Raw genomic sequence first — 14,412 nt, 5'->3', positions numbered from 1 at the left:
AATGCTGGAATCTAAGGTAGACAGGCAGGAGTCTGGAAGAGCACAGCAAGCCAGGCAGCATCAGGAGCTGGAGAGGTCGATGTTTCGGGTGTAACACTTCGGTGGTATGGGGAAGTGGGGAGCAGGATGGGGATAGGTGAAGACAGGTAAAGGGTATGACCTGGTTGCTCAATGGGAGGAATGAATCCGTTTGGTGGCTGGGAGGAGTGGAAGGGAGGGGATGGGAAGGGAGGTTATTTGAAATTGGAGAACCTGTTCAAAGAAGTAGTTCTAGGAGGAAACAGATGGAGAAAAAGGTAAGGAAAGGATGAGTAAATCAAATCACTTCTAAGCTGCTGGTTCCTATTGTAGTGTCTTCTCCCTCCTACCTGCATTTGTGACACATATGTTTTATTTAAATGTGCAAAGATTGTTTCATTCTAATCTGTTTTTTTGTGATTATTGTGTTCTCTTCTCAGGGTTACAAGTGGCGAGAGCTACTTTCTGAGTGATGGACTGTACGTATCGGAGAGTCTGCTGGAGAACAGGAAGCAGTTAGGATTACAGGTCATTCCAATAGACCCAGGTGAGCAGAGCAGAGATGGCTGTGAAGAACTGGAGGAAATCAGAACATCAGCCGCCAAGAAACCAAAAATGGAGCAGTTAACCAACATAGAAGGGGTATCCGGGGCTCTGTGTGCCTCCTCATCCAAACAGAACAATCCACCATCTAAGTACAGATCTGATGATAACATTTGTCCAGTTACACACTCCACAACTGACAGACACACACAGGAAACCAGTCCATCCCCCACAGCAGCAACAAGTGCTCAGACTGTACAACAAGAGAAGAAAATGGTTAAGGATCTTCTTCATGTCTTGGACAAAAGAGATGCCTTCATCCTGGATATTGACTTGGATTTCTTTTCAGTTAAAAATCCCTTCAAAGAAATGTACACTAAGGTACTTTTCCTTACTTGTAGCTTTGGGGAAAATGGTTTCTGAATTTTACCAGTCTCTTAACTGGTTGAATGTCGTTAGTCTATCTTGGAAGGTTCATTTTCAGACATTTCATCACCATACTAGATAACATCTTCAGTGAGCCTTCGGATGAAGCACTGGTGGTGTAGCCTGCTTTCTATTTGAATTTGGGTTTCCTTGGGTTGGTGACGTCATTTCCTGTGGTGACGTCATTTCCTGTGGTGATGTTATTTCCTGTTCTTTTTCTCAGGGTGTAATATAGTGATGAAATGTTTGAAAGCAAACCTACATCCAGAACCTCAACCTGAGCTACAAATCTTCAGAAAATTCGCTAACACATGATCTTCTCACATCTTGTGTGCCTGGGTTCAGTCTGTTGCTGGGGTAACATGTAAGGACAGAGGAAAGAGACCATTGGATTAGCTTGTGAATGTGAACTCTTGAGAGAAACAAGCAGGCTGTTGGTCTGAAGGAAAGTTGTATTCAATGCAAAATATAGTCCATTCCTGATTGCTCAGAGAGCAGTTAAGAGTCAGCTACTTTGCTGTGTGTCTGGAGTCACATGTGGGCTAGTCTAGATAAGGAGGGCAGATTTTCTTCCCTAAAGGGTATTAGTGAACCATATGGTGTTTTACAATAATTGACAGTGGTTACATCTCTATTTTATCTCTCTTTCTTTGTAATATTACAATCTGTCATGCTGGGATTTGGCCCCATTTGCCAGCAGCAGCCTGAGATTCTGGATTACTCATCCAATGACATTTGCAGTATGACAGCCCCTCTTTTAAATGGCTCCTGTATTTTCAGGATTTCAGCTGAATGACATTGAATTGAGACCCATCCTGCTCACTAAGCTGGGTGTGAGACATCCCAAGGCACAATCTCAAGGATCGTGGGAAATTCTTTGCTGTCCTGTCCAATATTTATCATTAGCCTGCTATCACTCAAACAAATGATCTGATTGTTGTCATGTTGCTATTTGTTGGAGCTTGCTATGTACAAACTGGCTGCTATATTTCCTTCAGTACAGCAATGACAGTAGTTCATTGGCTGTAAAGTAAGTATAACCTATCCTATGGTATGAAAGGCACTTTCAAAATGCAGTGCTTTTCTTTACAAAAGCAAAAAGATGGATGCATGGAAAGATTTGTGTTTGGATTGTTCTAAGCCTAAATACTACAACTAGGCAGCAGATGTTAAATGCGAACAAGTATCATTTCTTGCTTAAGCCTTTGGCACTGTAAGTATTCATAATCACTTTCATCTTGTCCCTCAGGAGGAATATGAAATTCTCAAACAGTTGTACAGTTTTAACAAACCTGATCGGGAAGACTCTGAGGTAGGTGATGATCAAATGTATTTACTATTCGTGCAACATGACGTTATGTTAATTCTGAAGAGATGAAAATGTATCCTTCCAGGTTTTTCAACTGTTGAAATTTGCTGCTTGTGTTTTTTAAAAGAATACAGTTGCCAATTCAGTGAGTGTTTAAGTGCTATGACTGTAACAGCCATAGACAGGATCTCTGCTATTTCTTTCTGTCAAAAGGAGAATAGTATTAACTGTTGCTGTGACCGTGGACCAGCAGCTTTATGTTACAATCTTGTTAAGGAGCAGTTACCTCTTTTCAAAACAGACTTATTCCTGTGATGTAAAAGTTGTCACAGTCCTACTGAACCATGGGCCTGCTCTCTCACTGGTGGGGGGTTAATCTGAGGGTCACCACGCCTCAGGCGAGAGGAGAGGTTGAGAAGGAAAGTCCTTCATGCTAACCTTAGCTGGTGTGAGAATTGAATCCACAATATTGGCATCGGTCTGCATTGCAAAGTATCCATCCAGCCATCTGAGCTACCCAATTTATGAAGAGAGACTGGATTGGTTGGGATTATATTCACTGAAGTTCAGAAGACTGAGAGAGGATCTCATAAAAACCAATAAAACTCTAACAGGACTAGATAGGGTCAAAGCAGGAGAATGAGATGTTATCTTATTGAGACATGTAAGACCTGGAGACTGAATAGAAGAGATACCAGGAGGACATTTCCCCTCGTGGGAATGACTAAAACAAGCACACACTATATTCTCCTTTTTAAGGCAGAGAAGAGAATGATTTTCTTTTTATCAGAGGGTTGTGAGAATTTGGAATTCTCTTTCCCAGACATGAGTGAGGCAGCATTTAATTTAAATTTATTGAAGGTTGAGTTGGATGGACTTTGCAGAGATGAGGGTGTTGAGGATTGCGGGCTGTAGACAGGAAAGTGGTACTGACACCACAACCAGGTCAGCCAGTGTCTTATTGATGGTGGAACGGACTGGAGGGGCCAAATGGCCTATTCCTGCTCCCTGTTGAAATATCTCAACATGAAAAATATACTTAAATCCATCACATTTTAAATAGGAAGTTAACAAAATAGCTTCTTTCTAGAGCAAAGAATGGGGCACACCAGAAAGAATAAGAGTTGGGTTTTTTTTAAAGATTTGGGCAAGGAAGTTTTGACATTAATGATTTTAATTTAAAGGCAATTTCTCAAAACAAATCTGCAAATTATATATCGTCCCCTCAGGAGGCCTTGATCGATTGTGTGGAGGCTCGTACAAGACAGTTGGAAGATATGGAAGCTGCGTTTGCAGATTTGTGTGAAGATGATAGCGAAGAGAGTGTACAGAAGTGGGCAGCAATCCCTGGGTAAGTGAAATAACTTTACAATCAAGCAGCAACGTTTCTCTTGACAGGAGAATTCATCACTTGGATAAATAAAACAAAGAACTGCAGTTGCTGGAAATCTGAAACAAAAGCAGATGGTGCTGGAGAAACTCAGCAGGTCTGGCAATGTCTGTGGAGAGAAAGCAGATCCAGTGACCCTTCTACAGAACTGTTGATAGCTTGGAACAGGTGACATATACACTGAAGGAACTGCGGGGGTGTCGTAGGGTGGGAGGTCGGAGTGAATGAATAGATGTTGACGCAGCCTAGAGAAAAAGGCAGGAGGGCAGACAAAGGGGTGGAGAATGGTAAGTCAGGGAGAAAGGAAACCTGACAATGGGAACCTTAAGAAAGTGAAAATGGATTGGCTGAATTATTCAGTTGGATTTGTTTGGATTGCTTGTTTTTCTGGTTTCATTGACTTCTGCACATCCGTTCCTTCCCCCACAGCCCCACTGTTTCTCCCGCCCCAGCTGTTTACTGACTGACTTCACCGGCCCCTGCCCACATGATAATAACTTGCTTTTTAGCTGCTTGGACCAGTTCCTACACCACCTGACCATCCCCGGATCTCCCAGTACAGTCGGAAGGTGGAGTGCTGGTATTGTCACAGGGTTAGCAATCTGAAGATCCAGGCTCATCTGTGGGGGCACTGGTTCAAATCCCACTGTGGTATTTGATGGAATTTAAATTCAATATCGAGAATATGTAGCCAGTCTTTATGATAGTGAAACCACCATTGGTTTTCATAAAAATTCACTTGGTTTGCTAATGTCGTTTGTGGAAAAACATCTGCACCTCTTACCCGGTCCTATCGCAAGTATGTTAACTATTTGTAGTGTCCCATTGGTTAGCACTGCTGCCTCACAGCATCAGGGACCCAGGTTCGATTCCAGCTTCGGGCACCTGTCTGTGTGGAGTTTTCATGTTCTCTGTGTCTGCATGGATTTCCCCCAGCTGGTCCGGTTTCCTCCTACAGCAGGTGAGATGGATTGGCCTTGGGAAATATAGAGTTACAGGAATGGAGTAAGTGGGGTGGGACTGAGTGGGATCCTCTGGAGAGACAGTATAGACTCGATGGACTGAATAGCCTGAACTTCCATGATTTGCCATCGCCACTCCTGTGGTAGCAGGATCCATACTGTCTGAATGTCTGTCTCTCTTTCAGACCACATATGTAATTTTGTGAGTGGTTTTGGGCCTTTTTATCTAAGGAAGGAGTGTTGATATTGGAGGGGGGTCCAGAGGACGTTTATAAGAATGCTCCCAGAGATAAAGGGCTTGTCATATATGAGGAACAATTGAGGACTTTGGGTCTGTACTTGATGGAGTTTAGGAAGGGGATCTGCGGGAATTCAGATTGAAACGTAAGGAAGACTGAGAGGCCTGGATAGTGTGAATATGGAGGAGATGCCTCTGCTAGTAAGTAAGACTAGAACCCAAGGGCACAGCCTCAGAGTGAAAGGATGACCCTTTAGAACTGAGAGGAGGAATTTTTCATCCAGAGGACAGTGGATCCATAGAACTCTGACACAGAAGTGTGTAGAGGCCGAGTCATTCAGTGGATTTAAAACAGATGGATGAGATTAGATTTATTGTCATGTGTTCGGAATAAAGGGAAAAGAGTCTCCACCCTCCAGCACCTCCTTGGATTTCTAAATAGAAAGCAAGATATTAAAACAATAGATTTGGAAATTGTCCAGTTTTGTCCATTTGATGTGTCTGCAAGAGCTCAGCTCCCACCCACCTACACAGCTGGGATCTCTGACTCTTTCCTGACAATGGAAACAGGCCGGGTCCTGGATCTGGGCTTCTCCAGATTGAGAAACGTATCAGCCATGGTTGAATCTGCTCCGCCATTCAATGGGCTGAATGGCCTAATTCTGCTCCTATACCTTATGATGTTCTTGCTGAGTGGATTCCTAGTAACTAATTTCTATTTATAGTCCCAAGTTTTGGATGCTTCCAGTTGTGGAGGTGTCTGCATGTGGGGATTGATATGTGAACCAAGCAGTGCGGGCAGCAGAGGTTTGGAGATGTTCAGGTTTGTGGAGGGTGGGAGATACAAGGATGACCAAGAATCTGTCAGAGAAGTGACATGCAGTGGGTCTGGCAGCCCCTAAACCACGTTAATGTTTTAGGTCTGGGATCTTTAATCAGGTTCTCAGAGAAGATCATCAACCTGAAACAGCTGTTTCCCTCTCCCCACACACTGTCTGACCTGCTGATCTTTTCCAGCATTTTCAGTTGTTATTGCCAGGTTTCCAGTATCTGCAATGTTCAGCTTCACTGTATCTGTTATAGATTGACATTACAGGTTGGATTTCATTATGATTCAATACAAAGATTCTTGGTTGCAGGAACCCAGATTTTAGCTGGGGAAAGAAATTGGGATGTTTATTATTCATTCGTTAGACATGAGCTTGCCAACATTTTATTGCCTGTCCGTTGTTGCCCTTGACTCCAAATTGTAGCCCAAAGGGTGCCTCCCAAGTAAATGTTATAAGGTCTTGTGACGCAGGTAGTGTCCCTGTCTCTGACCCAGGAGTTCCAGGTTCCAGTCCCATTCCAGGACCCAATGGCTAAGGAAAGTGTGTTTCAAATGCAGTGGAACAGGTTATGCACCAATGTGTGAATGTTTCCGGTACAGACTGATGGCAGCTATTAACTGGTGGAGAACTTCAGTGGTCTGCCATGTGGTAAGAGACTGGAGATTCTCCCATCACTGTCTATAGCTCCAGACACAACCCTTCCACATTTACCTTGTCAAACCCCCCCGGGTATATTTCAATAAGATCACCTCTCATTTTAACAACATGCAGCTGGATGTATGTCACAGCAACTGGGAAACCTTTGTTTGGGGGAGGGGTGGTAGTGCCAGTTGTCTCGGGTGGGAGGGCGGTTGGTGTGGCTCAGATTGCTAACACAAACACTACGTACAAATTAGGAATAGGCCATTCAGTCCCTCCAGCCTGCTCTGTTGTTCAATAGGAACATGGCTGAACAGACATGTGACCTCAACTCCGCATTCCCGCCCCACCAATAACCATCAGGTGCCCGTTAGTCAGGCATGGAGTTTGATCCCCATTCTGACTGGGATTTCTTTGGGACCAGCATCCTTGCCCTGTCTGTGGTGAAGGTTGTGGTGCTGTGGTTCAAACCTGCCTTCAGACAGAGAACTGAAGAACAAGTGAATACCGTGGCAGCAAATGTGTTTTCTGATTCGTCATGCTGTTTGTATGTTCGTGTCTAACATTGAATTCCAGAACACGCTTGTTTGTTGCAATCATTGTCATATGAGAATTTTGCATTTGTTTGCAGCCTGGAAAAACTCACTCAGCTTGTGCTTAGCCTTAAGGAGAGACTGGGAACACCTGACTATGAAATGGTGGGTATGACAACAGTTAGCTGCCTTGTTTGTCTTTGTTCTTTCATGGGCATCGCTGGCAAGGTCTGCATTCATTGCTCTTCAGAGTAGCTAAGAATCAAACACATCCACAAGCATCCACTCCCCACCCCACTCCCCCCATCCTCCACCCCCACCAACGTTCAGTAGCAACAGTGTGTACTATCTACAAGATACACTGCAGAAATTCACCAAAGATTCTCAGACGGCACCTTCCAAACCCTTCCATCTAGAAGGACAAGGGCAACAGATACATGGGAACACCATCCCTGCATATTCCGCTCCATGCTACTCACCGTCCTGACTTGGAAATATATCACCATTCCTCCTTCCTCTACTCTCACGAGGTAAAAATCCTGCAGTTTCCTCCCTAAGGACATTGTGGCTTCACCTTTAGCAGGGGGACTGCAGCGGTTCAAGAAGGCAGCTCATCACCACCTTCTCAAGGAGAACCAGGGACAGGCAATAAATGCTGTCCCAGCCTGCAATACCCACGTCACATGATTGAAGAAACAAAAGTTCAAATTTATTTTGAACATAAGGATTGAATCTGCTGCTACCCACTCTCTCAGGCAGCACATTCTATATCCTGAGTCACTGTATATAAAAATACTTCCTCACATCACCTCTAGTTCTTCTGTCAATTAGTAAAACTCTGTCTCCTCTGCTGATTGGTATTTTTGCCATTGGAAAGTTTCAAAACGTTTTGTTTCTCCTTGTTGAGAAGTTTCTGCTGAGACCCCCGGACTGGATTGTAATGTCATGAGTCCGATGATTTGCAGAACTCCCTGAATGATAACCATTCAGGCACAAAACTAGGACCAGAGAACTGGTTGACAGTGGACAGCATCACAGCTGAGCTGGAATCTGCACTTGGAATACGTGGGGGCATTCACGTAGTACCCCCTCCACCCACCCACATTCAAGGCCCAGCAGAATTAGAACTAGTGTCTCTACTCCCTGAACGTCACTGGATTCAGGACCTTGCTGAGCCATCAGAGAATTGGGTGGCTGGGTTGTGTCTGGAACACAGTGCGCAGTTTGAGTCTCCTCAGTGTAAAAACTCGAGAAAAGTTAGCAGCACTAGTTTCTGGAATGAAGGGATTATCATGTGAAAAAAGGTTGAGCAGATTTTGTCTGGAGTTAAGAAAAACAAAATATGATTGAAAGATAAAAAAAAACCTTGAGAGAACTTGAGAGAGTGGAGGCTGATTGAACGTTTCCCATGTGGGAGAACTAAAGGACACGTAAAAAAAACATTAAAGATCTCCCATTTAAGACTGAAATGAGGACTTTATTTCCTCTTTTGAGGGTCATTCGTGTTTGGAATTCTCTACTGTTGTGGTCGCAGTGCCATTGAATATATTCAAAGCAAAGTTAGATTTTGAATCAACAAGAGTCTATGGTTATGGGGAGCAGATAGGAGAGTGGGGTTGAGGTCACACCAGATCAGCTATGATCTTATTGAATGGCTCAACAGGCCGAATGCCCTAATCCAATTCTAATTCCTTATAATCCATGTGACCATATGCAAAGTGAGGGTGTCTGATTGCATGCATTTCAATTGTAACTCCTGTTTGTAAAAGCATTTGTAGAAACTAGTTTATTACAGGGGAAAGCAATGGCCTAGTGGTATTATCACTGGACTGTTAATCCAGGGACCTAGGTAATGTTCTGAGGAACCTGGGTTCAAATCCTGCCATGGCAGATGGTGGGGAATTTGAATTACAGATAAAAATCTGTAATTCACAGTCTAATGATGACTGTGAATCAATTATCAGGAAGAACCCATCTAGTTACTAATGACCTTTAGGGAAGGAAACAGCCATCCTTACCTGGTCTGGCCTACATGTGACTCCAGACCCACAGCAATGGGGTTGGGTCTTAACTGGGGATGGTTGATAAATGTTAGCCTAGCCAACAACGCCCTCATCGTGTGAATGGAAAAAAAAGTTATTACTGCAGTAGCACCGAATAATGTACTTGGCTGGGTTTTTTATTTTCAGGTTCACCAGGCGGGGCTAACGTGTGATTACTCGGAACTTCCACACCACATTAGCACTGAGGAAGAGATAAACAAACACATGGCTGCTGTAAAACGGTTGCTTAAAGTTTTGCCCAGGCCAACTCTCATTACCATTGCAAGGTATGTAATAGATTACAAAGGCAAAGTGCAGTGGATGCTGGGTGATCTACAATGAAATCAAAAAATGCTGGAAACCCAGATCAGGCAGCTTCTGAGGCTGAGGGAATAGAGTCAACCTTTAAGATTGCGGACCTCAATTAAAGTTGGGATGATAAGTGATTTACCTGACACATTAATTCTAATTCTCTCTCTGCAAATGCTGCCAGACCCGCTGAGCCCTTCCAGCATTTCCTGCTTTTACTTATCCATAGGCTGTCTCAGTGCCAAGTGTGCAATCCTGCACATGTCCTGAAAAAGAGGCTGTGTGTCAAACCTAAAAGAATAGGTGAGATTCTGAATGATTACTTTGCATCATTGTTCACTGAGGAGAGGGACATGATGTATGTTTAGATTAGAGATAGAAGTTTGTTTACTCTGGATCACATTGACAGAAGTAGGGAAGATGTGTTAGGTAGGCTAGAGGTTATTAAGGTGGACAAATCCCCAGGACGGGTGGGGTCTATCCCAGGTTGCTGAGGGAGGCGAGAGAGAATATAACTGGGGCCCTGACAGATATCTTTGTGGCATCCTTAAACACAGGTGAGGTGCCGGAGGACTGGAGGATTGCTCACATTGTCCCCCTGTACAAGAAGGGTAGTAGGGATATTCCAGGTAACTACAGACCAGTGAACCTGATGTCAGTGGTGGGAAAGTTGCTGGAGAAGGTACTGAGGGTTAGGATCTTTTTATATTTAGAAAATAATGGGCTTATCATAGAGTCATAGAGATGTACAGCATGGAAACAGACCCTTCGGTCCAACCTGTCCCTGCAGACCAGATATCCCAATCCTAGGCAACATGGTTTTGTGCGGGGGAGATCGTGCCTTACCAACTTAATAGAGATCTTTGGGGAAGTGACCAAGTTGATAGATGAAGGAAGGACTGTTGATGTCATGTACATGGACTTTAGTAAGGTGTTTGATAACAATCCCCATGGTAAATTAATAGAGAAAGTGAAGTCACATGGTGTGCAGGGTGTTCCAGCTAGGAGGATAAAGAACTGATTGAGCAGCAGGAGACAGAGTAGTAATTGAAGGGAGTTTCTTGAAATGGAGAAAGGTGACCAGTGGTGTTCCACAGGGGTCAGTGTTGGGGCCACTGTTGTTTGTGAAATACATAAATGGAAGATGGCACTGTTGGTATGATCAGCAAGTTTGCAGATGACACAAAGATTGGTGGAGTAGCCGAAAGCGTAAGGGATTGTCAAAGAATACAGGACAATATAGATAGACTGGAGAGCTGGGCGGAGAAGTGGCAGGTGGAGTTCAATTCAGGCAAATGTGAGGTGATGCATTTTGGCAAGTCTAATTCTAGAGCGAATTATACAGTGAACAGAAGAGCCTTGGGAAAAGTTGATGAGCGGAGAGATCCGGAAGTGCAGGTCCATTGTACCCTGAAGGTGGCTGCACAGACGGATAGAGTGGTCAAGAAGGCATATAGTACGCTTACCTTCATATGACAGGGTATTGAGTATTAGAGCTGGCAGGTCATGTTAAAATTGTGCGTGACGTTGGTTTGGCCGCATTTAGAATACTGTGCACAGTTCTGGTCGCCACATTACCAAAAGGATGTGGACGCTTTGGAGAGGGTGCAGAGAAGGTTTACGAAGATGTTGCCTGGTATGGAAAGTGCTAGCTATGAAGAGGTTGAGTAGGTTAGGTTTGTTTCATTAGGAAAAAGGAGATTGAGGGGGGAACCTGATTGAGGTTTACAAAATCATGAAGGGTATAGACAGGGTGGATAGAGATAAGCTTTTTCCCAGGGTGAAGGATTCAATAACGAGAGGTCACGGTTTCAAGGTGTGAGGTGGAAAGTTTAAGGGGGATACACGCGGCAAGTACTTCACACAGAGGGTGGTGGGTGTCTGGAATGCGTTGCCAGCAGAGGTGGTAGAGGCAAGCACAGTGGATTCATTTAAGATGCATCTGGACAGATTCATGAGTTGGTGGTGAGCAGAGGGATATGGATGCTTAGAAATTGGACAGTAGATTTGGGCTCAGGCTTGGAGGGTCAAAGGGCCTGTTCCTGAGCTGTAAATTTTCTTTGACCTTATATTCTGGCTCAAAGAACATTCATTCTGTATGAATACCTGTGTCTTAGGAATAAAGAAACAAGAGGACTTTCAGGCCATCGAATTTGCAAGTCAATAAAGCGATGACTGATCTAAGGGCTAACCCAGTCTCAATACCTTCAGCCCATGTACTTTGGAGAGCAAAACTGGGTCAATCTCAGTGTTAAATCTCGGTATTAATCTCGGCTTGAATTCTGTTTGTGGGGAGTTCCAAGTTTTTGCTGCCAGGTATGTGTAGGAGAGTTTCCTAATTTCATTCCAGGCAGCTATGACTCTTGAGTCCTGTAGTTCTAAGCACCCCAACCAGTTGAAATTGTTTCTTGCTAAAATAAAGCGAAGATCTGAAACAAAAAGAAACTGCTGGAGGTACTCAGCAGGCCTGGGCAGAAATCTGTGGAGAGAGAAACCAAATTAATCTTTTGAGTCCGTTTCTGAAGTGTCACTGAAACATTAACCCATTAAACTCGGATGCTCCCAGATCTGCTGAGTTTCTCCAGCAATTGCTGCTCTTGTTTACAGTAATTTCCCTCTATCCCATTTAACTCAAATTATCTGCAAACATTTGATCAATTCGCACTATTGGTTTTGTAAATTCCAGGGAATACAATACTGGTTTGCACAATTGCTTCTGCAATTTTAACCATTGAAGTCTAGATCATACACTGCACTGCCTTCAAGTCCAATATATCTTGCCAAATGACCAAAACTGCTTGCACTAACTCCGCTCAAACCAGGAGCTATTTCTGCAGGAAAGGTGCTTTTTCATCCACCAAATCTTTTCCTCCTCTGGACTGTACAGTCTGCATGGGCTAACATTCTGTTTTACCTAGTCAATGGGAGATGAGCTGAAATGTAGTCTTGCCATTAAGTTAAACTACTCTGGGCTGTAAGGTTTGTCTGTGAAATGTGCTTGGATCACATTAACCCATCTGTTCACACCCACTGGGAATCATTGACATGCATGGAATTGGCTCCAATTGATCACTGTTATTGATAGGATTTGAGATTAAATCACTTTCTATCAATGCTTGGAGTTTTGCCAGAAGACCAAGCCCCAATCCAGAGACTGAGATTCCCTGCAGTGTGGAAACAGGCCATTTGGCCCAACAAGTGCAGACCGGTCCTCTGAAGAATAACCCACCTAGATCCATTTCCCTCTGACTAATGCACCTAGCATTATGAACAATTTAGCATGACAAATTCACCCTGACCTGCACATGTCTGGAATGGGGGAGGAAACTGGAGCAGCTGGAGGAAACCCACACAGGGAGAATGTGCAAACTCCACACAGACAGTCACCTGAGGCGGGAATTGAACCTGGGTCCCTGGTGTTGTGAGGCAGCAGTGTTAACCACTGAGCCACCATGCCACCCTAAATATAAGCAGGCACACTCTGGAGTGCAGCACTGTTGGAGCTGCTGCTTTTTGGCTATTGTCCAGAATGCTTTTGTTCCTTCGATTTGGTAATAAAAGATTTCCGGTCCAGTCATGGAGTCATTCAGCATGGAAACAGACCCTTCAATCCAACCAGTGCTGGCCATAATCCCAAACTAAACTAATCCCACCTGCATGCGCTTGGCCCATATACAGAGGAACCTTGATTATCCAGACGGGATGGGCGGCACTATTTCATTCGGATAATTGTTTATTCGATTAATTTGATTTTCTTTGGGGTTTGGAGTTTTCTGTGAAGTCTGCTCCCTTTCAGGAGACAAGGCAGCAGCACACCACACGTGAGCCCCCGCCCTCTGCCTGCTCCCCAACCCCGTCCACCTCCGCCCCCTGTCCACCCCCAGCCACCATCCAACCCCTGTCCGCGCCCCCCCCCCCCCCCACCCCTGCCAACTCCACCCCACCACCACCAACAGTCAGACTGCTGCCGCCTTTGTGGCTTAAATCTCCAAATAGCAGTGCGCACACCTAACTTTTTGACACGTTCCACCTCTGCTCTGTACAGGACAATGTTGGAGAGATTGTCTGGGGAAGGGGGAGTTTAGGGTACGCCCCTGTGTAGATCTCCAGGGAAAGTGTTGGGGGAGAGAGAGAGGGCGGGGGGTCAATCATTTAGAGACAGTTGCAAATGTGTTGCTGGTCAAAGCACAGCAGGCCAGGCAGCATCTCAGGAATAGAGAATTCGACGTTTCGAGCATAAGCCCTTCATCATTCCTGATGAAGGGCTTATGCTCGAAACGTCGAATTCTCTATTCCTGAGATGCTGCCTGGCCTGCTGTGCTTTGACCAGCAACACATTTGCAGCTGTGATCTCCAGCATCTGCAGACCTCATTTTTTACATTTAGAGACAGTGTCTGGACTGTCCAGGACTGTTCGGCAGCATTTCAGTGAGACGAATTTGTTTTTAATCATTGTACCTGTGAACAAAATACGCAATCATGGTTGAAACAACTCTTTGATCTAATGTTTCTGTCGGGACTTCGGGATCTCCTTCAGATAATCCGATATTTGGATAATTGATATTCGGATAATCGAGGTTCCTCTGTACATCCAAATTTCTTATTCATGAACTTAAGTAAATATCTTTTAAACATTGTAACTGTACCTGCACCCACTACCCCGGAAACTCAGTCCACACATGAACCACTCTCTAAGAAAAAAGTAGCCTCTCATGTCTTTTTTTTTAATCTTTGTCCTCTCACCTTAAAAATATGCTACCTACTCTTGAAATCCTTCACCCGAGGGAAAATACACCTGCCACTCACCTTATCTATGCTCCTCATGATGTTATAAACCTCTATAAGATGTTTGGAAAAAAAGGAAAGTAGTCCCAGGTGACTTGAGTCAGTACCTATTCCTCAACAAACGTCACTAAAATGGATTATTTGATCACTAAGACAATGCTGTTTGTGGCAGCTTGCTGTGCAGAAAATGGCTGCCATTTTTGCTATATCAAAAGAATGAACAGCCATCAGATTGGCTATGAAAGGCTTTGAGATGTCCTGAGGTGGTGCAGTACTTTGTAGAAGTGCCTATTCTTTCTTTTTCCTTACAACACCAGGTTGCAGTCCAACAAGTTTATTTGAAAGTACAAGTTTTCGGAGCGCTGCTCCTTCGTCAGGTAGCTAGTGG

General features: G+C 44.2%; 1 protein-coding gene across 3 annotated transcripts in view; it reads left to right on the top strand.

The window, feature by feature from the left end:
• c34h5orf22 (chromosome 34 C5orf22 homolog) overlaps positions 1-14,412 on the top strand; it is a 34,747-nt gene that overhangs the window by 8,805 nt on the left and 11,530 nt on the right. For all 3 annotated transcript variants that reach the window (XM_060849994.1, XM_060849993.1, XM_060849991.1), the window contains exons 4-8: positions 459-942; positions 2,237-2,299; positions 3,526-3,647; positions 6,987-7,053; positions 9,078-9,217. In XM_060849994.1, the coding sequence (XP_060705977.1) occupies positions 459-942; positions 2,237-2,299; positions 3,526-3,647; positions 6,987-7,053; positions 9,078-9,217 (876 nt within the window). The remainder of the gene's footprint in view (positions 1-458; positions 943-2,236; positions 2,300-3,525; positions 3,648-6,986; positions 7,054-9,077; positions 9,218-14,412) is intronic.

Source organism: Hemiscyllium ocellatum, chromosome 34 (assembly GCF_020745735.1).
Source record: "Hemiscyllium ocellatum isolate sHemOce1 chromosome 34, sHemOce1.pat.X.cur, whole genome shotgun sequence".
NCBI classification, from domain to species: Eukaryota; Metazoa; Chordata; class Chondrichthyes; order Orectolobiformes; family Hemiscylliidae; genus Hemiscyllium; species Hemiscyllium ocellatum.
Note: the sequence above shows the minus strand (reverse complement) of the source record. Positions and strands in the feature narration are given on the sequence as shown.